This window comes from Lissotriton vulgaris, chromosome 8, assembly GCF_964263255.1.
Source record: "Lissotriton vulgaris chromosome 8, aLisVul1.2, whole genome shotgun sequence".
Taxonomy (NCBI): Eukaryota; Metazoa; Chordata; class Amphibia; order Caudata; family Salamandridae; genus Lissotriton; species Lissotriton vulgaris.
In genome coordinates this window covers 427164608-427191077 of record NC_141696.1, presented here as the reverse complement: position 1 = coordinate 427191077, position 26470 = coordinate 427164608, and the positions used below count along the sequence as shown (strand labels likewise).

The 26470-nt window shown below is 43.5% G+C and overlaps 1 protein-coding gene across 2 annotated transcripts in view; it reads left to right on the top strand.

Annotated features, from left to right (window-relative positions):
- The window catches only part of SLC9A7 (solute carrier family 9 member A7), a 471766-nt gene that overhangs the window by 288660 nt on the left and 156636 nt on the right, over positions 1 to 26470 (top strand). For both annotated transcript variants that reach the window (XM_086934195.1, XM_086934194.1), the window contains exons 6-11: positions 670 to 775; positions 7167 to 7308; positions 14482 to 14587; positions 17109 to 17197; positions 17335 to 17448; positions 19284 to 19395. In XM_086934195.1, the coding sequence (XP_086790321.1) occupies positions 670 to 775; positions 7167 to 7308; positions 14482 to 14587; positions 17109 to 17197; positions 17335 to 17448; positions 19284 to 19395 (669 nt within the window). The remainder of the gene's footprint in view (positions 1 to 669; positions 776 to 7166; positions 7309 to 14481; positions 14588 to 17108; positions 17198 to 17334; positions 17449 to 19283; positions 19396 to 26470) is intronic.

Below are 26470 nucleotides of genomic sequence, written 5' to 3'. Positions count from 1 at the left end.
ACTCCAAGCTGAATTATGGCTGAAACACTGCTGGTATCTAAATGCAAAATAATGTGTGTATAGAAGGTATAACCAGAAGAACAAATCAGAGAGGGCAATTGGGGCTATGTGTAGATGAAATAATATTTAGCTCAGGGCAGTAACACGAGGAACTATGCAAGACAGGGAATGGAAGGCAGATTGGAAGGAGTAGAAAGGCTGCATGGAATATACCAGTGGATAATTGTATGAGCCATTTCCAAACACGATCTCTTATGCTCGTCGTCTCCAATTTGTTGCCAAGATGGTATGGTTCATTCAATGCATCAATCAGATGTACTAATATTAATGCTGTCCTCCCACCTCTCTTAAGTAATGTGTGGAGATCATCCAACCTACCCACCATGACTGATTCCATCCCATGAAGCAAACCAGGAGATGATGGACGGAGCGCTGAAACCTTTCAGACACTCACCCCCAGTCACTGTTAGATCCGGGTTGAATTTATCATCATTCTTTAGCTCACTTCACCACCCCAGTTCCGAGCAGGTGGTGTTTGTGAACTGTGGCACAACATGAAACCATGATTCCTGTTTTGTTGGAAATGCAGTGTTGTACATGTATTGAGTCTGACACGCGCATGGTGTTTTTGGTTAGCCAGAAAGTTTGATGTTTGTGTATCCTTTGTAGTGACTGTGCTGGCGATATTCAATGATCTCCATGCCGATGTGGATCTGTATGCCCTTCTCTTTGGCGAAAGTGTTCTTAATGACGCCGTGGCAATTGTGCTGTCTTCGTAAGTACCTACTTTCTTTTTACATCAGAGATTGCCACAAATGTATAAACTGTGATGTGGGTAAGAACATGATTTGGGATTATAAATGCACCTTAACCTAGCCGTCATTGAGTCTCTCACTGACCTTGAACTATGCAATGGTAAAATCCAATTTTGTGTTATTAATTGTTGGTGCAAGACCTTATTAGGCAGCAAACAAAGTGGCCTATGTTTTTAAATGTTGTCCAAATGAGAACACTCATGAAAATGCAATTCAACTGTATTTGTCTACAAAAGTAGTGTTTATTAAAGTACAAATAAAATCCTCCTTCATTATTTGTGAATCTTTTCCCTCTGAAAATAGTCTTTGATTCTTCAGGGATCCAAGCCCAGCTGGTATGGTCATGAATCCACTTTTCTTTATTCATGATCCACCCTGCGGTAGCATGGTTCGCAGAACTTCTCTCCTCTAGTATGGGTCATGGACCCAATCTTCTCTATTCATCGATTCACCCTGCCGTAACATTGCTCGCAGATCTGCCCTCCTCAGATGTAGTTCAAGGACCCACTCTTCCATATTCATTGATCAACCATGCTGGACAGATCCATTGTCCTCTGATAAGGTTTAAAGGTCCACTCTTTCTATTTGCCAATCCATTCTGCTGTACTATCGTTCATCGAGCCGCTCTATTGATGTATATTTAATGGGCCCACTGTGCAGTAGGCACGACCCAGTAGGCACGAAGCAAGGTTACGACATGTGATCTGAGAAATCAGACACAGCTCAAATATCGAGGAGCTCATCCAACGCGTAAGTCAGATGGAGAAACAGCGTGCATCAAATTCTTCATCTTCCTCTATCGAGCCACAACCAGCACATCCTGTCTAAGCCTTTTCAATATCATCTGGCATGAAAAATGAGATAGTCTGGGAACAAAGCAATTTAGGAGGATACTAAAGACCTGGCAGTTAGATCAGTAGCGCCGCCCCCCCCCCCCCCCCCCCCCCCCCCCCCCAGCGCCTTGAGACCCTCGCGGGTATGTAGTGCGCTTAACAAATGACTGATTGATTGATTGATTGAGTGATTGAAAGGCTAGAATCAATTATGATGTTGCCAGCAAAAATGAATGCCAATAACGCCAATATTTCAGTCGGAGTTGTTGGTATAACTGGATGGAGGGTCTACAATTCTGGTGGAAGGAAAGAAAACAACCATTTTTGGAACCATGGTCTCCTTACTACAGTGAAATTGGACATTAGTGAGCATCTCTGTGCAAGTCACAACTCCCTCCTTCTACATCAATTGTCTCACAAGAGTTCTTCTCTAATCTGCATCAGTTCCACGTCCAATGTATTTCTTATCAGCACCATGTTTAAGCAGGTTGTACTGTTGATGTCAATTGTTCATGAAGGGGATTCAAAATCGGTTCTCTTTGTCATAAGATCTAGGAACCCAAACCACCCATTTGTAATTGTGTAAATAGATTAAAATGCACCAAATCTAACACTCTGTTTAATTTCATCCCTAACTACATTGTTGCATTTGCATGTCTGCAGAAGAACCCCGTCATGAAGCCAGGAGCCCGGAAACTTGTGAAAAATGGAGGAGGCATTAATACTCAGTCACATGCTCTGGATATGCTAGAAGGGTATCGGTGTGGATAGCACCGGGGATACCCTTTAAGCTTAACTACTCCGCAGTAGACATAGCAGGTTTCTGAGCACTGATAATTGGTGCGCTGGATGGAAGGGAACTTTGCATACTTAGTACCTACGTACCGCACACTGACGATGCAAGGTACTACTATAAAATGCAGGCACTCCTGACTGAATATGTAGGGATGCCCATGCTCTTGACTGCAGACTTCAGTTATGTTCTGGATGGCACAATGGACAGGACATCACCAGGGCAGCACATTAAACCGGGCATGACATCGGCTCTGACTGCTGTTGTGACAAACGGAGAACTTGTGAATGTTTGGCTTGCCCTTCACTAGACGTCCAAGGAATACTCATGTTAGTCCCCCACTCACAGCATATATAGCGGACTGGACCTCATATTGGTTGCTGGTCTGGACATGCATAAAATTGTGACAGCCAAATACTTGGGTACATTCCTTTCTGACCATGCCTACTGCTTGTCGGCGGAGAGTGGCACTCCCTTGATTTGGAGACTGCCACAGGACTTTATGTCAGACGAGATGTGTCTGGCTGACCTCTCTGAAGCAATTGATGGCTAAATGACCTCTAACTGGCATACTAGGGGTACAACAGCGAATGAATGGGGGGCAATGAAGGCTGTAGTGAGGTGGATGTGCTTAAGGAAACTGTATGGGGTGAAGTAACAACTCTGGAGAGATCTGGTGTATTGGGGGATTACGCTGAAGGATGCGCAGACGAGGGAAGGCGTGTCCCTAAAGTCTCGCCTGTAGCTGCTAGACCTAAGTTGTAGCCTCTGGGGCACATGGGACAGGATGGACAAGTTTACACTTAAACCTTATTGCCTGGTACTGCATAAGGAAGGGGGACAAACCTGACCGCCAACATGTCTTGTTGTTGAGGATGGAATCCGAGACACCACTGGTGTGCTGCTTGGAGCTTCTGGATTGTGCAATGGCTATCACACAAAAAGCCATAAATGACGTCTTTTGTGAACATCTTTAGAGTGTTCATAACAGAGGGCATTCTGGTGTGCCTGACATCATCAGGAGTTAAGTGGCGAGCGTAGGAGTCCATAGGGTCCCAGACGCCCTTAAGGAGGGACTTGAGATTGGCCTCACTTTTGGAAGAATTTAGAGAGGCACAACGTGTGATTCCCAAATGTAAGACACCGGGAGGTGATGTCTTCCCCTTGGAATTCTATCAAGCCTTCTTACCCCATCCCTCTGAGAAGCTCTTGCAGGTCCTTAATGAAGTGCAGCAGGTGGGTACCCTTCTGCTGAGAATGCAAGCTGGCATAATATGCATGATCCCCAAGCCGGGTAGAGCTCTGACACATCCAGACTCATATAGACCTTTGACCATGATCAAGTCAGATACTAAGGTCCTCTGTACATTGCTGGCTAATACATTGCAATTGGTTGTTGGACAGTTGGTGTACACAGACAATTGTGGATTCATACTGGGCCCCAGCATTGCTTTAAATCTAAGGAGACTCACACATGTCCTGCATATCGTCATCGACTGTGATAAAGAGATATCCTTGGTTGCGATTGACTTGGAGAAGGCATTTAATATTCTGAGTTGGTCTTACCGGTTGGAAGTACTCCCGCAGATGGGGTTTGGGCCTACCTTTTGTGGCTGGGTCCCATTAGTCTACATCAGGGGTCTCCAACCTTTTCTGTACTGAGAGCTACTTATGTTCAATGAAACACATTGAGAGCGACTAATATTATTAGTACTGTACAATTTCAATTTTTTTATATGTATAATAATTCAACCAATCAAAAGCTTTCTAATTCAATAAGCATGAGCTTCACACAGGTGAGCTACTCAGAGGTAGCTACTCCATGGTGGTTGGAGACCCCTGCTCTAAATGAGCCCTACGGCGCTTGTCGGATTGGTTGGAATGGTGTCTGGAAAGGGCATGCTACAGGACTGCCCATTCTCCCCGCTCCTGTTTGCCCTGGCACTGGAGCTGTTGACTCTCCGGAACGACAGACATGATTGGGGGATCAGGATTGGGGACTCTACTAGTGTGGTGTGCCTGTATGCCGACAACACTCTTTTCTATCTCAGGGAACCTTGGGCTTCATTGCCTTACCTGCTGCAGCTACTGGGGGTGTTCAACAGGATTTCTGGTCTTTGGCTTTAAAGGTGGAAAAATATTATTTTCCCTCTGGCCAGTTTGGAGCAGTTAGATGGAAGTGGACAATTTCAGATATCTGGGCATTAAGGTGGCGGCAACGGCAGACAGGCAATATGCATATAACATGGAGCGAGTGATAGTAGGAATGCATGCGTCTGTGTGCTTCTTGTGCCCACTCCCACTTTCTATTATGGGCAGGTGACAATGGCTAAGAGGGTGCTGCTTCTATCACCTAGAAAACACACTTTATCCTCTGAGACCTGAAGTCTTCAGGCTATTAATAGTATTCTAGTATGACTGGTGTGGGCTGGTCGTTGCTGCAGGGTGGCGCTGGAGGTTCTCTACATGGATCAGGACCTAAGGGGCTTAGGCCTACAGAATCTCGAATTATATTATTAAGCAGCACACAAACAACCAGTGAAGGGAGAAAACTGGGGGAAATAATTGCTGAGGGGCATGTGCTGGTGCAAACCAATTCCTGTTCTCCTAATAAGTTTACTTTGTGCGCTAGAAAGCCCATTTATGGGAGCGGATTGTCAGGAGAATCGTCAGGTGCCTGCCCTTTGCCTGGGATTTGAACATTTCGGAGTTGCAACTTTTTTGAAGCATTAGTAGCGACATGTTACTGGATGGAGAGAGTGAGGGTGCCAAGTACTTGATGACTTATAACCAGCGGATAGATTTATTGCCTTTTGGAGACATAAGACTCTTTTGGAGTCAGCCGTGGGCCATTCCTATGTGTGTGCTGGATTAGGGGAGTGAAGTGGAAGCAAGGATACAGGGCGCAACTGGGATTCTGCTGCCACTACATCCTCAGCACTTCCTGTTGGGTCTTGTTGCTCGACCAAAGAGAAAGAAAATACACTATAAGTTTCCACAGCAGGCCTTACTGCTAACAAAAAAGCAAATTGCCATCAGCTGGTTGGGATCACAACACCCCAATGGTGCACTATGGGTGCGAGACAGGTGGCAATTGTCCCTAGTGGAAGAAATGCACATTATAATGGAGAGACGAGAAGGTGCAGGATGACCTGACCACTTGGCGGGAAATCAGAGTGCTTCGATGAGGGGACACGGACTGATGCAGAGGTTCTCTGTATAGAACTCCAAGAGTAGCGATTGATTCCCGCACATAATTAATTGAAAGTGACACGCCACGTCTTTCAGATAGCGGTACATCAGGGACTCATTTTCCCTGGTCCCAGCACGGCTTGGCTGGGAAAAACATCTTTGACGTGATTGCACTCCAGTAAACTCGGATCACCCACTTTCCAGGGGCATCGCATCTGACATGTTTGCTTAAGGTCCCCATCCCCCTGTCCTGCGGAAGACCCGTAGCAGAGGAGTACACCCACCCTTTTGCACTAGGGTAGAAACGTCAACATCCACCTATGGGGCCAACACTCTACATGTAACCCCTTATACCCTATCCCCAATTCACACGTGAAATTCCGCTGTGCATTACGAACAAGGAGTAATCAATGAACAGTGTGATTTAATTTCACTATGTACCTTGGATTAAGGAATAATCATTGAAAAGTGTATAGGGGCAGGCCTATCAAAGTAGGGTTACTGGCCATATTGAGAAGCTGAGCCAGATCCCTCAGATATCTAAGATCTCGAAACACTGTTCTATAATTGTCCTTGATGATTTTCATCTTTCCTTTCTCTTTCACATGAGCACCAATTCTCACCCCCTTTTTTCCTCCGTGGTAGTAACCTTTAGAACATTGCTTACTTAATGTAATGCTCTTTGTTTACATTTATGTTTCATTTGATGCATCGGATTTGACCATGAAATAAAGTAATGTGCAATAATGTATAGTGCCTTTTCCTTTAACAATAACCCAACAGTGTGGAATGTGTGTATGCGATACATACTCTTCCTTCCAGATGATTTATTCTCTTCACGAGACTGTGGCAATTCTCTCACATTGATTGCAAGAGAATACTGTCTAGGACCATTGTTTTCTTTACCTAGCTGAGAGGACGGACAGAAACATAAAGATGGGAACTCAAGAGCTCACTCAAAACTAAATAGGGCTTTTAGCAGAGACCTGTACAATTGAAATGTGCAAGAAACATGTGGACCTCTTGGTTGATGGGTGTACACCGCTTACTGACAATTAACAATATACTGTGATTACTATGATCTGTGTTGGCTTGATGGGGTGGTTAACGGGGGAGGGAGATACAGATCTTTTCAATTTGTTTACTTGTAATTGAAAAACATATGCAATTGTTACTTGTTGTCTTAACATCTGCATAAATAAAGAAGTTGCTACTGTTATCTTGATCATATCTCAATTTGGTTTGTGCTTCAGAATATATTTGTGGAGTTTGTTTGTAATTCTCAAACCTTGTATTGATGTATCCCCATTTTACTTTAATAATCTCAGGTCAGCAGTGATGTGACACAGCTGCCTTTTTTGTTACTAAGTTGTTTATGACTCATAATTAATTAACCTGTCCTCCATCCCTCTATTAATGTTGTGGCTGCCTCCTGTCAACCCCTCTAGTGATCCAAGTTAGTTTTTATATTTTTACATATAATGGTTATATTGGATTGTGGGGGTAAATTTCTCACACTCTGCTTGTTTTCAGGTCGATCGTTGCCTATCAGCCCACGGGTGGTAACAGCCATACATTTGATGCCGCTGCCTTCTTCAAGTCTGTGGGAGTGTTCCTTGGGATATTCAGTGGATCCTTTGCGATGGGCCTAGCTACAGGAGTTGTGACTGCTCTTATATCCTTTTAACCGTGATTTTGCGCAAGCTTGAAAATTGACGTCGTACATGTATTGTTTTTCCTCTCGTTGTGCTGATTGGATCACTGATTCCTCAAAATTAATTCCTGTTTATTCTCTATTTAGTCTTAATAGGAATTCTGGTTTCTCTTTGTATCTTGTTGTTTCAATTGCTTTCAAGCACCTGCTGTGTTATATGTTCAATTTGTATATATTGCCTAACATTGATACTACTCTGTGAACCAGAATGAATATCATCAAGTGGCATAAGTTTATAAATCTACAACACAGATTTGGGCTACATATTATTATTATTATTATTATTATTATTAAAAAAAATTATAAAGCGCTTTCTTCAAGTTGTTTAATACTTTTTACTTAATTTTGCTTCAGTAATTACTCTCTTGGCCATATATAGATATACCTAGATATATAACTGCTCCCTAACTACGCACACATTTAACTCGCTGTTCGAACTCTATGACTATGTATCTCACCTGTATTATTGATGCTACTGACTATCTATGCACACTTTTAACTGTTATATTTGTATTATTGATGTGCTGTACTACTTATGTGTAACCCCACTCTCTTGCTGGCATTCCCAGCCGTGTAAAGCGCTCTGATATCTGCAAAGATCCTGTTCGCGCTATATAAAACTTTCAAAATAAATAAATAAATAACTAGTCACTGAATTTGTATTTAACCTAACTCTACATTTCTAAGATTCTCTTGAATTTCTAGGGTCTGTGTTGTGTTGATTATCGTATGCAGACAGATCTGATGTTTAAGGGTGTTAATGCTATATGTTATTTAAATCAAATACTCTTTCAAATGTACTGCTAGTCTTTTGGTCCATAACAGCTCTATTGACTTCCTTTTCCTTACTGTGTTGTTGAACTGCCGAACTCTCTCATTTTGTTGTTTAAAATGGCACTTGCTCTACGTGGCTCTCTGTGTCCACTCTGCTTGGCCACTTTTCTACCACTTCCGTCTTACAATGAATGATGGCTGAATATACCCCATTTAATTTATGTGTTCCCTTCACGCAGTGTGTGGGTGTTGCCCCTTTTTCTTTCCAAGTCCGTCACGTGTCCTGTACTTGAAACATACTTGCTCATATGCCAAAATCGGTATTACTCTATCACAAAAAATAAGAATGTATTTTGCAGTCACTGCTCTCTTTATGTTACATATAGTTCATGACCAGATCTTAAAAATTGCCATTGCCGAACGCAATATTATAATGTATTAGGACCGTAATAATGTTTTCTTGCAGACTGTACTGTTTTGTTTGCAATGCTGCTCTCTAAAAAAAACGGATCCCCCCCCCCCCCGTGGATTTGCTACACATACTCTTGCTGTCCAAAGTATTCTCATAAGTTCCCGGTGCTTACTAGCGCCGTTCTATTTGCATGGCTATAAAATGTTTTTAGACCCAAGTGACGGCTGTATTGAACACAGGGTTGCCACCTAACCACTGTTTTACCTGCATGACAAGAATTGTTATGGCAAGGCCAGTAAATAAATAAGAAAATGAGTCAAAGGGGGATTTGTTCACTTTTTTGTTGTAGACTTTAAAAATCAAATAAAAGAAGAAATGACTTAAAGAAGTATTTTAGAGCTGTTTAACTGATTCCTGACTAATAATTAAAGTAAACATATGCAGAATTGCCACATACATTTTTTTTGCAGTGGATTTTAGATACATTCTTATTTTAGTCATAGACCCTGGCTCTTCCAAAATCTAAATACACTAACACGGGGCCCAGATTTTTCTCTGAGAAAGGTGCCAAACCTATCTGAACACCTCTCTTTTTAATAGATTGGAATTATACTGCCAACTCAGATTCTTAAAACCTTTCTTTGAATTTATTGCCAGAGTAGCCAGGGTTAGCTGAAAGATAGGGCTGCTTCTACAGTTATGACCAATGACTTTGTTACTTTGGGCTTTCCGTTATAGAAACCTTCTGATCCTACTAGATTAATTTTGAGATACCAATTGTTTACAAATTGCTTACATTAATATATTAGTGTTAAATGCTGGAATAAAATAAAAATGGGATACAGTCCTGCACAAACGACATTTAGAAACAGATTATCAGAAGCCCAATAGATTAAGAGAGCACATTTTCCTGTTAAAAAATAATTTGGTAGGTGGCATAATTATTACCATGAGTAGAAAGCCCCCAAGGATGTTGTGCCTTTACATATTTTGTGATTTTTAGGTCTCAGCCTGCGAAAGACTGTGCACATGCGCAGTCAAGCTGGCGAGACTTAATGACATAGAGAGATTTTCACTAGCGAGGTTAGGCACCGCCCCTCTTTTCCATTGGCTGGCGTCCTAAACGGTGGCCAGCCATTTGGAAGAGGTCCTAGTGAAGTTGTTCTTTCTCTGTAAGCCCCGTCCTTTTCAGACTGGCTTACTTGACTTCCTGCTGGCGTAAAAGCTTTCTTATCTTCTTTATGGGGCCAACAGATGGCCCCATGAAGAAGATAAGGAACCATCAGCAGGAAGTCAGGCCGAGTCCGTCCACGTGGGACGGCAGGCAAAGGGAAAATAACGACGTCACTGCCAGCGCTTGTTTTAAAAAAAATTTATTTACTCTTTCTGTTGTTCCTCACTTTCGAAATATTCACCCAGCCCAAAAGTTTCTTTTTTCAGTGTAACTTTATGAATATGTCGCCTATGACGTGGCTCCATAGCAAAAGCTGGGGTGTTTTGGGAAACCTGCATGGCCGTAGGTTTGCAAACAGTTTTGCAGAGAAAGTAATGAAACCGGCCAGTATCTCAGGGGCCGGTACAGTGGTGAGCAGCGTTATTTCTCCGAAGCAGCAAGACCGGTACGGACGGTAGACAGATATATGCTGCTCCCACAGGAGGTTTTGCGTTTGCCACGTGGCCCACTGCGCAGTGGCGTATACTATGAGAAGACTTCGCGGAATAAATAACCCAAGCAGAAGTGGTGAAATCCGTGCATTTCGATGAAATCTCCGTTCCCGAATGCTGCTGTGGTCATGCTAAAATAGACCCCAGCCACGCCAGGGGTGCTGCTGACGGACAGGGCGTCCCGCATCAGCACGTTTGCACTGGTCAGCGGGCGGCGCGCGGAACTTGAGAGGGCGGATTGTTCGAGGCTCTGAATAGTGCAAGTTTTGCTGCAGGGAGGGCTTCCAGCCTCCCGCCATTGCGGCAGAAATTGACGTCACCGCTGCTCTGCACCAACGAGTGCCTGGACGCTGCTGCCTGGCTAACATACACCCAAGTGGGGCTGATTGCTGCACAGCTCCTGCCCACATGGCCGTCATCACAAGGTCCTCTGTCTTGGTGGTGCGCGAGGGAGGATGAGACTGAAGAACGAGAGAAGGCTCGCACAGAGCCCCTCACCCCCCTGTGCTCTGAGGACCCGCACTCCTGCCCTTTCGCGCTGTCCTCATCAGCAGTGGCAGATCTGCTCGGATCTGTGATCCAGGAACAAGCGCCCATCCGGATCTGAGGGGGCAGCACGCCACACCATGGGGGGCACAGGTATGGAAAACTTGACTTTTTAAGAAAGTGGGATGGGGAGCTGGTAGCGTTATGAGGGGGCGGGGGTGGATTGCTACAGGGGTGTCATTACATGAGCCTATATGTGGAATATCTCGTCTGGGAGTCGTGTAATATGACGGGGTGAGTATTTTCTAGGTTTGGGTGACAGAGCCATATATGATATGCCTGGTGCACACAGCACAGTAATGTGTCGCTTAGTGCACCCCCTTCCCCCGTGTTCATTGTATCAACAAGGGGAAGATTATTTTTTTAAACCCGACCCTTCCTTGCCCTGCACCCCTTCTCACCACTTATGGCCTAGTACCCTCACTACCCCTGAGACTTGTAGCCTCCACGCCACCCTATCTCCCCCCACACTCCCAGTAGGTAACCTCCACCCTGCCATTCGTGGAACTTGTGTCTTTTTCTCCAGGTCCTGCCAGCAGCACTTCTCGTACCCCTAATGCTGCAAGTCTACTTTTCAGTAACACTGCACTTTAAACAACGCAACCTGCTACGTTGATAGGATAATTCTTATTGCTCCACCATCCCTGGCACTTACATAAAGTTGGCCTGCACGTGCTGTTCACTTTCCCTGGCACTTTCCTGAAGCTTGGCTGCACGTCCTGTTCCAGAAGGATTCTACTCTGCAAGACCACACAAGGGACATAGTGTACACCAAAACTCTGGGCCAGGTAAATTGCAGTGGGTGGGTGGTCTAAGGGCAGGGGTGCAGAAGTAGGGGTGCGAGAGGTAGTGCAGTGCTTACAAGCTATGGAAGAAGCTGTGCAGTGTCAAGTGTTTTGTAATATATGAAAATGCTTGCAAAATAAATTTGATAAATATTTCAAAATATTTCAGCAGTAAGAAAAGTTCAAATGAAGCTCGTAGTTTTTTTGTGATTCTAAAGTGTGATTGTTGCAAAGATTTTAATAGGATCAAAACAAAAAGACACTTTACAAGTGTGATGCACACATGAGAGATATGCACAGAAAATCGATTTCCACGTCTTATCATTTATGTGTCACGCAGGGTTAGCAGTAAAGCTGCCTACTTGATACAAATGTAGTGCCCAATTGTGCTCTCTGTAAAAGGCAGTGCCCTCGCACACCATGCTTCAATCATACACTTTGGACAATGGCCTCCCCACTCGCCCAACATTCTCCTGTCCAATCCTTTCTCTCTTCCCCTCGCCTCTTCCTCGCTCTCTCTACTACTCAATCACTCTCTAGTACTCACTCTACTACTCTACTACACACTCTCTACTCCTCTACTACGCACTCTCTACTACTCACTATTACTCACTCTACTACTAAGTCTCGTATTTGCGAGAGATTAAGCTATTGGCATTGTAAATGACAATGCCATTTATTTATCTGTTTTCAAAACTAACACATAAATAAAAATGTTGTCATTTACAATGCCAATAGCTCTAACTTTTGCAAAGGCGAGACCGTTGCATTGTAAATGCTTGTTGTGTATGTATTTTTAATTTCTACCTCTGTAATGTTTTTGGAAATGTAAGGATTTGCACCGAAGTATTTCTTCCTTTCATACATAATTGTGAAATTCATAAAAGTTGTCAACAGTTGCAAAGTATAGCTTCGGATTTTTCCTATTTTTTATGTAATCAATATGATACCTCGAAGCTTTGTGCCTGTCGCACAAATCCAAATCAGACGAATAGGCTATTGCTTTGTTTATTTACCTTATTCAATGACAGTTTAACAAAAGGTAGTCAAAGGCTGAGTCTCACTGAATTCACAGCGACCTGATTTTCATGGAATGTATCATGTTGAAAATCCATTTTTCTCAGTTCATTCACAGTTTAGCCTAATCTGGACCAACCCAAATGAAAGGAGATACTATCAAGAAGGCACATGATGTGCAGCATGGCGAATTGATTCCTCTGAAATAAAGTAAAAGCATTAACTAATGGGCGATCAGTTAATGTCTGAGGGATTCTTCTCGTGAGAATGTAAGCACTGAACAGTCTCCACAGATGGCTAATTAGAAAACCAAAGGAACTTCATGTCCTCTTTATAAATGATTCCCCCTAATCTTGCCTCTTGGATTAACCTTATGTTGTGTGTTCATTTTATAGACTTGTGATCCTAAAACATATGAAGCAGGTTCCCTGCTCAGAAATAGTCTATTAACCTGAAAATCTTTTAAGCTGCCACGTAGGTCGGTTCTTGGCAAATGTCTAACTGACAGTCACACTACAAAGTGAAGCTCTCTCTTTCTTAGTTCCACAGATGGCCCAAGATCCCTGTCTGCAGCTCATGGATACGACCCGGGACGGAACATCTCTGGTTCCAAAGATTCTAGGCAGAACAGCCATAGTGCTCTAAGTCTATTTCTATGTATTGCTTATAAAACTTAGCGTTCACGCCAGGTAGCATCTTGATGCCGTAAATGTCACAGCCGCACCACAGATCACCTGCTGTTATTAGATGCCAAAAGGGTAATTAACTGAAAATCATGATGCAGTAGCTGTACACTTTTGCTCACAGAATCCAGGTATCTCTTCAGTTGCTTGTTGACTGTATCCTTGTCTTTGACCCTGCACAGCGCTCTGCCGGGCTAGGTTTGCACCATACAAATACCGCTTACATCCACTCATATATATCTTGTCAACACCACACTGAAACCAACACTGGTCCCTCACAGTGTGACTGTCTCTCTAACAGTGAGTACCGGACTAAATATGAGGTTAGATGAGGCAAGCCACCAACAGCCCTGACACGTGCCCTATCTCATTGTGTGCGCATGTGATGCCTCTGACACACTAACCTTTATATCTGGAGCCTAACATTCAGTAGTTGTAGGAACTTCTCTTTGTGGCTTATTGTACAGTAATGCAAATGCTCTTCAGTACTGGAGTGCTACTTCAGAGTACACTTTTGAAGACTTATGGCACAAGGGGTTATATCCAGTCAACCCTAACAAACGAGGCACACAGCGAGGTTTACTGCAAAAAACAGTTCCCTGTGTGCTGAGGTTGCCTCACTGTCCTCGAAGCGTAGATATAAATGCTTTGAGGCCTGCATTGGCCACTGACACCCAGGGATCTCCCACCTACCTTCTTGAATTGCAGATATCTTGTACCCTGGCTCACAGCTGGCTTTGTTTACATGCAATGGATCAGCATACTAGCAGGTTCCCAAAACACTAAATGTGTACTTTCCCTTAGACTGTACCATTTGCCAAGATTAGCATCTTTCTCCAGACTTTTTCACAACAAGATAAAAAAAACAGTTTTTCAAAGGGTCTCTGCAATCTGTCAGGCTAACAAAAATATTTCTATTCTTTAGTGTTTGATGTTAGTTCCCACGGTCTCAGGTAGCTGGTAGGATATCACTTGATTTGCAACAGGCCTCTGTAGGAATATTGTTTTCTGTACTAGACATACTTTCCCATTAACATGAACACCTGGAAAGTGCAGGAAATGTTTCAGTACAAATGCAGTTAGTTTTTTCATTCGCCCGTTTCCTTTTGCTGATAAGTATTACTAGTTTGGCTTTTATTGTAGCTCTATTAACTTTGTAGAGGTGTCAGCATAAACGTGTTTGCTGACCATTTGTTTTTATATGCCCTATCTCCAAATACTTATTGACATGTTCCTTAACTTGTTGATCAACGTGACCAAATTTACAAAGCTCCACTGCTTCCCACTGCTCGAGACCGCTCTCTTCTTCCTGATGTCATGGAGCACGTTCCTCCTGGCTGAAGCTTGCGGATTCACAGGTGAGTACATTTGAATTCATGAAAATAGAAGCTTGAGACAACGTAGCGGCACGCAACGAGCAGCTGCGTGCCTCATTCAAATGTGCTCCGCACAGGATGGACTGTACCAAGTCTTTTGTTTTCAGATGTCTACTATTGGTAAACAGGTATTGAAATGTGAGGCCCTTAGATCTAAGCCAATGTGAATGTAGTCGGTGGTGGTGGCTTCCAAGCATTTTCTAAGGCCTGCAGTCTCTCTTGGTTGTACATGGCTTTCCTTGAGCCCAGATGCAACATTGCGAGGGACTACTGACACACTTCTGAAGTAGTAATACTGATCTCTGACTTAACTTGAATCACCCGATTTCCAAACATTGTAACTCGATCCACCATTAGCATCCACGTACAGTACCACGACCAAAAGTCAGGGAGGCGCCCTCGATTCCAAGATGGGTCTTTATGGTTGGACTAATGTTATGTTAACACTTGGATAAAAAAATATGATTTTTTTTTTATTCGATTTCTTTCATTGTTTTTTAGATGCACTAGTATTTTGGTACCCTCTCAATTTGTATGTATAATTTTCATTTGTACTCCCCCTTTCTATGGAAGTCTTCTTGTCCAATATTGCACTTTTAATAACCTTACCCGGTCTGCTTCTGTCCTTTGTGTTATTTTGCACGTTTCTTCATCACCCTGCTGGTGTTGGCATTTCTCGCTGTGCTTTACGAGCAGAAAAGCATTGAGCCCCAGGAGTGAATGTTGATGTTTTGCATCAGTTTTTCAAATAGTTGATGTATGCCACTCTGTGTTTTGCCAATTACCATCCCGACCATGTAGGCCATTTGAATGTAGAGAAGGAAACAATTGGCCATGTTGCATATACTTGTCAGTCTTTATCTTCTGTCAAATGAAATTATGTTTCTAATTCATGAGTAATGACTAACCAGCCACAGTAATGCCTACTGTGTCACATCCCTGCCTTCTTCAGGAGTAGCGGCAGCTACTGACAGTTTGTATGCAGAAACTTTAACTATCCTACTAAAACATAACTCTTAATGTTGTTCAAAAGTCGTCAGCCGGTACCTTATCTGGAAACAAAACAAATGACTCTGTCTCCACCACCCTCTGCTGGCATCCTCTTGGAAGTCCCTCAAACCTGCTTCCTCACTCACAAATGCATCGGTGAAAACAAACAGTCATTGGTCAAGAAAACATAGCACTATACACCCGGAACCTCCCTCTGCTCAGTCAATCAAAACCTCTGATACATCCCAAGAACACAACGCCTTGTGGAAAGAAGCAGATACTCGTAAATGTATGAATCACAGTTACAGAGCTTGCTACATAGGGCAGACGCCTCTCTCTCAAACCCGCCTTTTCTGAAAACCCCATACAAACCCTCTTCTTCAGTCTAGAAGAATCTTCAAGTGATTCACAGAGGTGGCTATCCATGTGTGTGTTTGTTTGCTGGTAGTCACCAGATTGCTAAAATAAAATGACAGTATCGCTTTCTTTGAAATTGGTCAAGATATGTAGCAGTAATCAGAATGTCATAAGCAGTTTTTGTAAATGTTTATCTCTTGTTCTGCAGATTTTCTTGTAAAGGTAGTTAAAATAGTTCATGCAATGCTTCTGTCCCGACAATTTTTATGTACGCAGACAATTTTACAAAAATGTTTTTTTTTCAATCATCCCATCTCCAATAAAATAAAAAAAATCTGATTATGGTTCCAGAAACAACGAAGTGAAGAGTTTTCTCCGCAGGCTGATTTCAAAAACTATAGTTACAGAAGTAACAAGCATTTGTAATGCAATAGGTCTCAATGCCTTTTATTTATCTGTTTTTCTAATTAACACATAAATAAAAGGCTTTGTCATTTACAAAGCCAATAGCTCAAACTCTTGTAAATGATAGACCTATTCAAAGAAGCGTCCGCCATTGTCCCGGGCTGCTCGGAAAGTGAAAGTACTCATGGTGCACTGAATGTTGCAGGAAAGCATGTCGTGCCTGCAGTAGGAGAAACTCATTACAGAAAATAGTGTTTACAGACAAAAAAAGACCTACCGTGTAACAACCGAAGTAAAAGGGCCAGTCCTCATGATAGGTTACAAATGAAGACAAGGCGGTACTAAGGAGGGACTAACAAGCATATTAGCAAATCAGAAGCCAGCATTTACGAATGGCAATGACTCAAGCCAATGACAAATATGCGCGGAGAGTGGGCTGTGCTTCTAGTGCATACTCCAATAGAGCATGCCGCAGAGCAGCGCATTCGCTGCCCAGGCTCGACCTTAAAGTGGCCTGAAAATGTAGAAATCCAACTTGATATGTGGTAATATCTGTATTGGGAGCGAAGTTGGTAAGGCTGAGAGAGTTAAAGTTAACATTTCCTGTCACAGTCGATGAGGTAATACTCATAAGTTTATATAGTACGAGTGATATGTTGGAGTGTTTGATGCTTTAAAAGGTTCATAATAACTGGAATTGCTTGAAAAAGAATAGAAGTGATTTTTTTATTACTTCTTGTTTTTTCTGCAGGTGTTGTCGCCGTTCTTTTCTGTGGAATCACACAGGCTCATTACACATACAACAATTTGTCAGCTGAGTCAAGGAGTCGCACCAAAGAGGTAGGTTGGCGCCCTTCCGCTGCACGCTGCGAAAGAGAGGAAGGACAACAGAGCACAATGCTGACAGGCTCTGTTATTGGACGGTGACATCTTTAACAAGTCAAATAAATGTCAATTCTTATATTTCTTTCTTTCAGTTGTTTGAAGTCCTGCATTTCCTTGCCGAGAACTTTATATTTTCCTACATGGGATTAGCTCTTTTCACATTTCAGAAGCACGTCTTCAACCCCATCTTTATTATTGGTGCCTTTGTATCCTTTAATCTGTATACCCGAGTGCTGTTGCTTTGAATATTAGCATACTCACACGATTGGCACGTGCACGCAGATGGACTTTTGGGTCTACTGGTATTTGAAAGTCAGGCAGCAGGTGTTGGGAGGCTGTGGAAGCTCATTGATCTGTTTCTGTGAGGCATACAGGCCTTACAGAGCCGTAGAATTATGCCACAAATAACACGTCAGTCGGAGTTTTGCAGATTTTTGGAAGTTGAAGTGTAAAGGAAGCATGTAAGCATCAAAGTGGTCAGCTATATAGGCAGGTGTGTTCCGGAGTAGCGTGCTACTCGCCAAAAAAGCGCTTCAACACCTCATCACGGGTAGGAAGCGCAATGTAAATACAAACCTTTTCCCTCTTCTATCCCTCCACTATCCTTCTAAATCCAAATATAGACTAACATATCCACCACTCAAATTACTTTCATATTTCACTATACTAATTCACCACTAATCCTTTATGGGTTCCAGAGTAGCGTGCTACTTGCAGAAAAAGCGCTTTGACGCCTCTTTAGGGGTAGTAAATGCTACATAAATGCAATTACAATACAATTACAATACAATATTAAACATGCATTCTAGTAGCAACAGGAAATGTTAGGTGGTACAGTACTTGGGGCTCTGAGGTGTTCGAGAAAAGCGCAAAGGTGATAAGTGGAATGCTTGCAGAAAGGCTCACAATCACTTGTGGCTACATTGCAGCCCATCATTATCAGTGTACAGCAGGCCCAAATATGCAAAATCATGTAAGGTGAAATGTCAAGAAATGTTGCAGATTTTGCATAACACCGTCTTAATTTAAATTGTACCCGGGCCAAATTCCCCTTCAACCAATCATACTTCTCCCCTCCATACTTGCCCTTTCTGTACCCCGTTCTGTAATGTCTGCATGACTCGTGTTATCTTTACCTCGGCTACACTCTCAAGTCAGATTAGCACGTCTGTGCACCATGATTCTTTCCACAGTTATTCATTTTGGTAGCATGCCTAGAACAGCTGGTTTAATGCCACAGCATATCCCACAATGCTGGAATCCCTAATGAAATGCATACACCTTTATTCTGGTGTTTGATATATGAGAATTATCCGAATTGTAACTGGAAGTTGGGTATATGCCTGTTGGTGTAATACTCAGTGACCCTTGTGTCCTCAGAAAGACCTTGGCGGACTGAAATTCCCAACAGTTGTATTGTATTGTATTGTCATTTATGCAGTGCCCTAAAACCAGATGAAAGATTCTAGTGATCGCTTCATTATAACATATTGTTATATTTTTAGCAAAAGGGTTTACGTGATAAAAAAACATCTAACAATGAAAATTGCAGGATTACATGTCTGGTTTGGGCTGACTTAAGAGTGAGAAGGTTGAAGAGGGTAGGGTGAGGGTAAATGGCCTGTGACACATTGCCAGACCTACCAGTAGCCTCCCTCACCCTTACACTGCGCGGGTGCGCGATCATGAGCACAGCGTGCACTCCTAATCTGCATAAAACCTGTACCAAGTGCTTTCCATATCTATTCTAGGACTGCAGTTAGAATAGTGATATGCCAAGTCCCTCAATATTATGAGGTATGTGCTACGTCCATCAGTGTTTTGGGAATTTTTACTTTTGTTTGACACAATTCCGCAACTTCTCTTGGACAGGAGACAAATATGGGGGAACATGAGCTGCACATCTCGGGTACATGACATGAGACAGATGACTTGAATGATATGAACATATTTTCCTTCCAGCTTGTCTGAAAAAATCCAAATGTTTTTTTTCTGTGTAAGACTGTAACGGTTTCAACCTTGACACTCCACCAATAAACAGATAGCCATATTTTTGGGCAGAGCGGCCCACATCTACCCGCTATCGTTCTTCTTGAACCTGGGCAGACGGCACAAGATTGGCTGGAACTTTCAGCACATGTTGATGTTTTCAGGTAAAGAAAAAGAACAAAGCGTGTTTCTGTAGGTTTAGGGTATTGGGTTGAACTTCTTATACATGGCTTAAGTGGATTACAATTAGCTAATGAGTTTCTCACTGAATGAGTTTTCGGCATTGGCAGCTGAACATTAGGCTACCAGTTCTTTACAGCTGTATATCAGAATATCATTTGTGTCCTCACCTGGCACACTGGGTCGCTTTCCGCACATTCAAGGCTTCATTCCTCTTCATTTCACAACACTGCACAGGAAGACTGCCCTCTCTTCACCACATCAGGGCAATGGCCCTTAAGCTTCACCATGGTCCAAACATGGTATATGGGGATTGTATTTAATGCACATGTGTGGACGGCCCAAGTGGTGCGGCAGTCCAAACTTCTCAGTTGCACCCACTTGGCAATCAGGGGGTCTCCACATCACACAAGGGTAGCCATCCACATTGATGCGCTGATTCCGATGGATCAGAATCTCAAACTCCGCTTTCTGGGATCCAATCGGCAGGATCCCCACTGGACTTTGCATCCTCCATGCGTTCTTCTTCTCCACACAGTGTCCACTGATCTTGGCTGAGGAAGAAGTTGGTGCTCCAGGCTCCAGGGCGAATGCTGTTGATTTTTCTGGGTGATGTCCGCTCATCCAGCATGGTTGACTCACAGAACCTTAATTCCCAGTGCTGGTCACAACATGGTGAGCTTCTCCACACTGATGCACAGCTTCAGTTTCACAGTTTTGAAGTCTCAAGCTGCCCCTTTCAAAATCCTTTTCTAGACACAAATGTGATTTAGTCCCTCTTTCTTTTACGTTTGTGTTGTGGGGAGTAGCAACCTTTGAAAGGCTCATTCCTCTGGCTTGCTCTTCCTCAATAAAGCACTCCATCACAGGGGGAGTGTCTCCAAAACTGATAGATCTAAACTCGGGCCATGGGAGTAATTAGAGGATCACACCTGGATGTCCGCTTCAGTGATATGTTTACCAAAGAGTTAAAACGACCCCACCCCTACTCTTTATGATTCCATTATCAAACCCATCTTCTTCCTGAGATGTGCCCAGGCCCCTTTGATCAATATCCTCTCTATTCAGAATCAAAGAACTCTTTTTGAAGTGTACTGAAGAGCCTGACTCTTCCTTCCTCCAGTATGTGTGTCCCTCCAAGCTCTCAGGAATGCAGCAATCCGCAAATCTGTCTGGGGGCTTCCTCTACCTCCACAAGCTCCTTCCGCAAGCCCAGGGTCTCCCAAAATGGATACAGAGACTTCCATGTATTATGCTCTACAGAGGCACACATATTCTTCTGCGCACACACTTGACAGTGAGCGCTGATTTTTATGTAACGTACCCTTTCTCAGGCATACATACATTCAAGCATGCACACTCAACAATGCACGCTGGGTTTCATGTAATTTAACCTGTCACAGATACACCCACATCCCAGCACTCACACTCTACCAAGAGCAGTGACTCTTGTACTCTTATCACTTCATCGGCACAAATATAGCAGCATCATAAAACATTTTCCATGTACATTTTATATGTGAATATATGATTAAACATGAGCTGCAGACTGAAATACAAGGTTCAGAGTTGGTGCTTTGTATATACATTCTTGAGTCGAGAATTCCAATAAGAAGTACATTTTGACATATTTTCTCAAACTTTATAATTTGGCTTATTCGTCTGAGCCAGCCCTTAATGAAATTCATCCTGTGAGCTGTCATCTAGAGTTAGTTAATTGCTCTGCTGCACTAACTGGCAGATTACCACCCCCACAAGATAACAGGCTGAATTCAAGGGGATTAAACATCTCCTGCAGGAGGAAGAGGGGAGGGCTGAAATCTCCATAGCCATCATCCTGTACTTGCTTGCTAATTCAGGGAAGGAATGCTTCCGGTACCTAACAATATGAGGGCCTAGACTTCTGTCTGTGCCTCCCAACAGGTGTTTAGAGGTTATTTGCAAGCCAAGATAGATGCAAATTGCCAAAAAAACAGAATTGCCTTCGTTTTAGTTTGTACCATAGTTATGGGCCAACCCGGTGTTCCTTGGAACCTGGGTAAGTATTGAATATACAAAACAACGATTCCCTCAAGGAGAGCAATAAGCCTAACCTCCCTTGAATGAATGAATGAATATAAACTTTGTAAAGCGCGAACTTAGCCCAGGGGCGTCAAGGCGCTGCAGAAAGGTGTCCGGATACAGAGGTGCACATAACTAAAAGGCTTACAGATTTGAAATAGTGAAGAGCCAGGTCTTCAAGGCCTTACGGAACAGATAATGGGTTTCCCGAGCCGTGATTGAAAGAGGAAGGGAGTTTTAGAGTTTAGCCGCTGTCAGTAAGAAGGCCCTACCCGCCATCTGACTTTCCTAAACCTAGGGGCTATCAGAAGGTTCTTGATAGCAGATCTTAGCTGCTTCGCGGGGACATGTCTCCGAAAGAGTTTTTTAATGCCTTCTGACCCCATTTAGTAGAAAGCCTTGTGTACCAAGCGAAGAGCTTTGAATACAATTCTCCGACCCCGGTAAGCCAGTGCAGATTGCTGATAATGGCCAAGACAGAGTGATATTTGGGAAGGCCCATCACCAGCCTGGCAGCAGCGTTCTGTACTAGTTGAAGTCGATGCACAAGTCCCCTATTTATCCCCACATGAAGAGCATTACAATAGTCTAATCTAAATTAGACTATTTTATTTTTAGGACACTATTTGTTGTCCTAAAAATAGGTGTTGCTAAGGCGAGGCTGTATGCATGCCACCTGGAATATAAACACTCATTGCCAGAACTAAAAAAAATTATGTGTATATCTAGCAAGAAAATACTCCTCAAATTGAGCATTATGTAAGTATTTAGCTGGCTGGATGTTGGATGGAGATAAACCAGTAGTTTTTGGTGTACACAAAGAACTACCGTAGAAAAAGATGAAGTCCTAAAGGACATCCTTTGTGAGGAACAAAAACAAATGATAATAGAAACCCGGGAAGACATATATTGCAGTTAATGGAATGAACTGGGATAATAGCTTGGTCATAATGTATAGTCAATACATAGAATAATTGCATATGATATTTAAATATACTATGTAGTAAAAGACAAACCGGAAAAGTCCATCAAAAAGATAAAATTCAATCAAGAACAACATATGTAGACAACTGCTCAATCACATAAATATCTGAAAAAAAGCAGCTTGTTTCCAGTCCTCCACAGTGTTAAGACCATTTATGATAGTGTCCACTCTATCAATCCTTAGCTGTTTTTGGCGAGCCAGCATTTTCAATTGGTTCTCTCCTCAGGGTCAGAGTTTCACTTGCTCGATGACTTGCCACCTGAGCTTGTCCGATGTATGTTGATGTGAGCTAAAATGCTTGACCAATGGTGCTCTTGTGACCGAACAATGGATTCTGCTCTTGTGTTGTAATATCGGACTTTTGATTTTCTGTGTCATCTGACCAATGTAAATTAAGTCGCTGGGATACCCTATTGTATAAATAACATCCTGTGAATTACAACTTGTGAAGTTGTTAAAATGAAATTCAACATTCTGATGTGTGAAGACCTTGGTATTGATACAGCATTTAAGTGAGCAAATTTGACCACATTTGGAATGACCTATAATGGGTGGTAATACCATTGAGATGTCTGAGTCACTTTACAGGGATTGGTAAGTGCCACCTATACTAGGGAGTCCCTCAAATGAGTATTCTGATTGAAAGAGAATCGAGGTATTTCTTTCATCGATATTTGATCTTTTATTAAATCCTAGTGTTTTAGGATGATCTTCTTCACCTCATTGCTGGCAGTGTTAAACATTTCCACACAGATAATGCGGTCTGTCTTAGTTTTTCTTACATGTGGTTCTAGTAATTCCTCACAAGGGTTGTACCAGGCTCTCTTGTGAGCCTGTTTGATCAATCGCTTAGGTTAACCCCTTTCCATCAGTCTATTATAAGTATGTCAGGCTCTCTAAATTATTCAGACCTTTTGGTACAGTTCCCGCGGATTCTCAGAAACTGTCCAAAGGGCAGATTATCTCTGAGGCTCTTTGGACAGTGATTCTGTTATTGTAGGAGAGAGTTCCTTTGGGTGGGTTTCCTGTAAAGAGAGGTGTATACCCTGCCCTCATCTACTTTAACCCATAGGTCAAAGACGGGAATAGCAGTAGAGTCAAAATTAAGGGTAAACTGAATGTTAAGTGATAATGTGTTGAACCACTTGTACAATTCTTGTAGTCTGGTGTCAGTGCCATGCAAAAGAAAAAAGACATCATCAGCATATCAAATGCAATGGGAGAAGTTGTCACGGTTATGTTGTGTGTGACTTGGATGTGTGACTTGGACTCCCTAAGTAAGCAAAATAGATACATACAACCCCCAAAAACAGCATTAAGAGTCTCGGAATATGGCTGGACAGATCTCTGTCCTTCAATGTACAAGCTACAAAACTTTCAGCCACATGCTTTGGCATCATGAGGATGCTAAAGAAAATTCTCCCTCTCCTCCCCATGGAAGCCAAACAAACCGCTGTACAAGGTTTGATCCAGTCACGCCTTGATTTTAACAATGTACTCTATCTCGGCGCTCCTGAAACCACTCTGAGAAGGCTTCAGATAGTCCAGAATTGCGCAGCACGTATTTTACTCGACCTCTCCCGCAGACAGTCAGTAAGGACCGGACTGGTAACCCTTCACTGGCTGCCGGTGCGCCAGAGAGTGATGTTTAAAGCCATGTGCATAGCACACCAGTCATTCTGGAACACTGGTCCCAGGATTACACGGGACCTAATTACCCACTACACGCCCAACAGAAGCCTACGCTCTAGTCAGACCTTCCTTGCAATGGCCCCCAGAATTAAAAGATTTAGATCTGGAGGCAGGACATTCTCTTATAATGCTGCCAGGGCCTGGAATGCCCTTCCACTGCATCTAAGAGCCAACCCCAACCTCACGGCCTTTCGCAAGCAACTGAAAACCTTCTTATTTCATCCAGTCTAACGAATCTCCTTCCTCTCCTCTCCTGGGCCACTGGGCGGATTTACGGTATTCCTAGCGCTTGGACGCCTCCGGGCAGCAATTCGCGCTCTACAAATGCACATCCTATCCTATCCTATCCTATACATTACAATATCCCTAAAATGTAGTGTTTAGCCATCCACACACTAAAGAACAATTCACAGATTGTGATAAAGCCTGCAGATAAAGGTGACGGGATTGTGATCCAGAATATTGATGAATACCCTTATAAAATCTTGAACCATTTGGCAATGGCGGGTGGCAATTTCTGTAGCCAAGAGAGGTGAGGCGTATTCCTCTCACCAAGGCAATCATTGTTTTATGTATTCATTAGTTTTAGTTTGAGTTGCTATTTGTATCTGATAGAGACTGCTATGTAACTGTAAATTCCTCAACTTAGAATATTCACCAGGTGTCAAACTGTATCCTGAAAATCTTTAGCAGTACCTCTCTAAACTGGTAGGTGGCATCGATCTGCTCCACATGGGCATCCTCCGCATCGAAAGTGACGTTGCGGTGACCATATAAGCGCCACCCAGGCGCGCTAACATCAGTTCTTGCCTTTTCAGCCAACAGCACGGATCTGGAGAACTAAATTGTCCACTTTTTGGCCTGCTTTTTTCTATTTTTTCGAAGTTTCTATTTTGGAGCTTGCTCCCAGTGTGCTAGGTACATGTCCCTTGTAAAACCTTCTGGTTTTAAACATTGTGGGGATTGTTACTGTTGGTGTTGGATCCCCACCTGTACTGTCCCTGGTGGCTGGTGTCGGAGCATGACTCAAAGGCCTGCACTGAGTGCAATTTCATGCACCATAAGGCGATCCGCGAGTGGGCACTGAAGCTCATGGCAGCGTTGGTCCTGAGCTCGTTTCCATGGACGTTCCCAAAGGCCATTCGAGTAGTCATTCCTGTGAATGGTCGTCTTTGAGATCCACGACCTCCTCATCAAATTCTTGTAAGTCCAAGAAGCACAAAAAGAAGTTGAAGCATCCTTCGGCTTCAATTGCAGAGCCGGTGTTGGGCCTCCTTTGTGCTACACAGAGGTTCCTGGTGCCAGGGCGGCTCCTGCCCAGTTGCGGGAATTATACTATGCCATGCGTGCCATCTTTGGGGCTCCAACTACCTCTGCTGTACATTTGGGCCCCTCGGAGCAAAGGGGTGCCCTGGGTTACCGCTGGCAGGTTATCCCCAATGCTTACCGAGCTCTCAGGACCCAGCCATGGATCCGGAACGACACTGCCTCTCGTGCCACCACCTACCATGGCTCTGTGTCTACCATAGCGCCGTTGGTGCCATATGACAATGAGCCCATAGTCATTCCTGACGTCGACATGGCACTGCCCGAGGGCAACGCAACGCCGAGCCCAGCTCTGCCCAGGCTTTACCAGCCCCTGGACTTTCCCCCATTAGAGTCCTCCTATGACCCCCAAGGGGGCGATGAGGAGTAGGTATATGGTCCTTTGGAGGAGTCAACTGGTATGAGGCGGTGGTAGATGCCAGTGGACTAGACACTTCACCAGAACAGGCATGCTTCCCCTCCCAGCCAGGCTTCGGAGGAAGGCGCATCATTTGCCACAGTGATGCGCAGGCCTGCCGAGTTCCTTGACCTTCAGTTTCCTGCTGTTGCTGTCTAGTCAACAGTCTTGACTGAATTGCTTCAGACTGGCATCCCAGAACCATTGCTGCCCTTTAATGAAACCCACACTCGGTGTCCTGGGGACCTGAACTAAACCCTGCAAAAGGGCTTCTGTGCACCACGTGATTGCCTGACATCATCGTCTCACCCCAGGGGACACAGCCTTTCTTTCCCAACACTCCTCCCGGAGAGCATTGTGGTCCACGCCGCCACGGCTAAAATCAACCCAAGCACGTTCCCCACCACACTACCGGATAGGCAATCCAAGATGTTTGATACCTTTGGGAAGCACATCTTTTCTTCCAACAGCCTTGCATTGTAGTTGGTGAACACTGCATGCCTCTTGGGCTGCTACTCCCATGCGTTATAGGATTCGGCCAGGCAGCTGCTTCCCATGCTGCCTGAGGAGGGCCATCCCATCCTCAACTAGGCTGTAC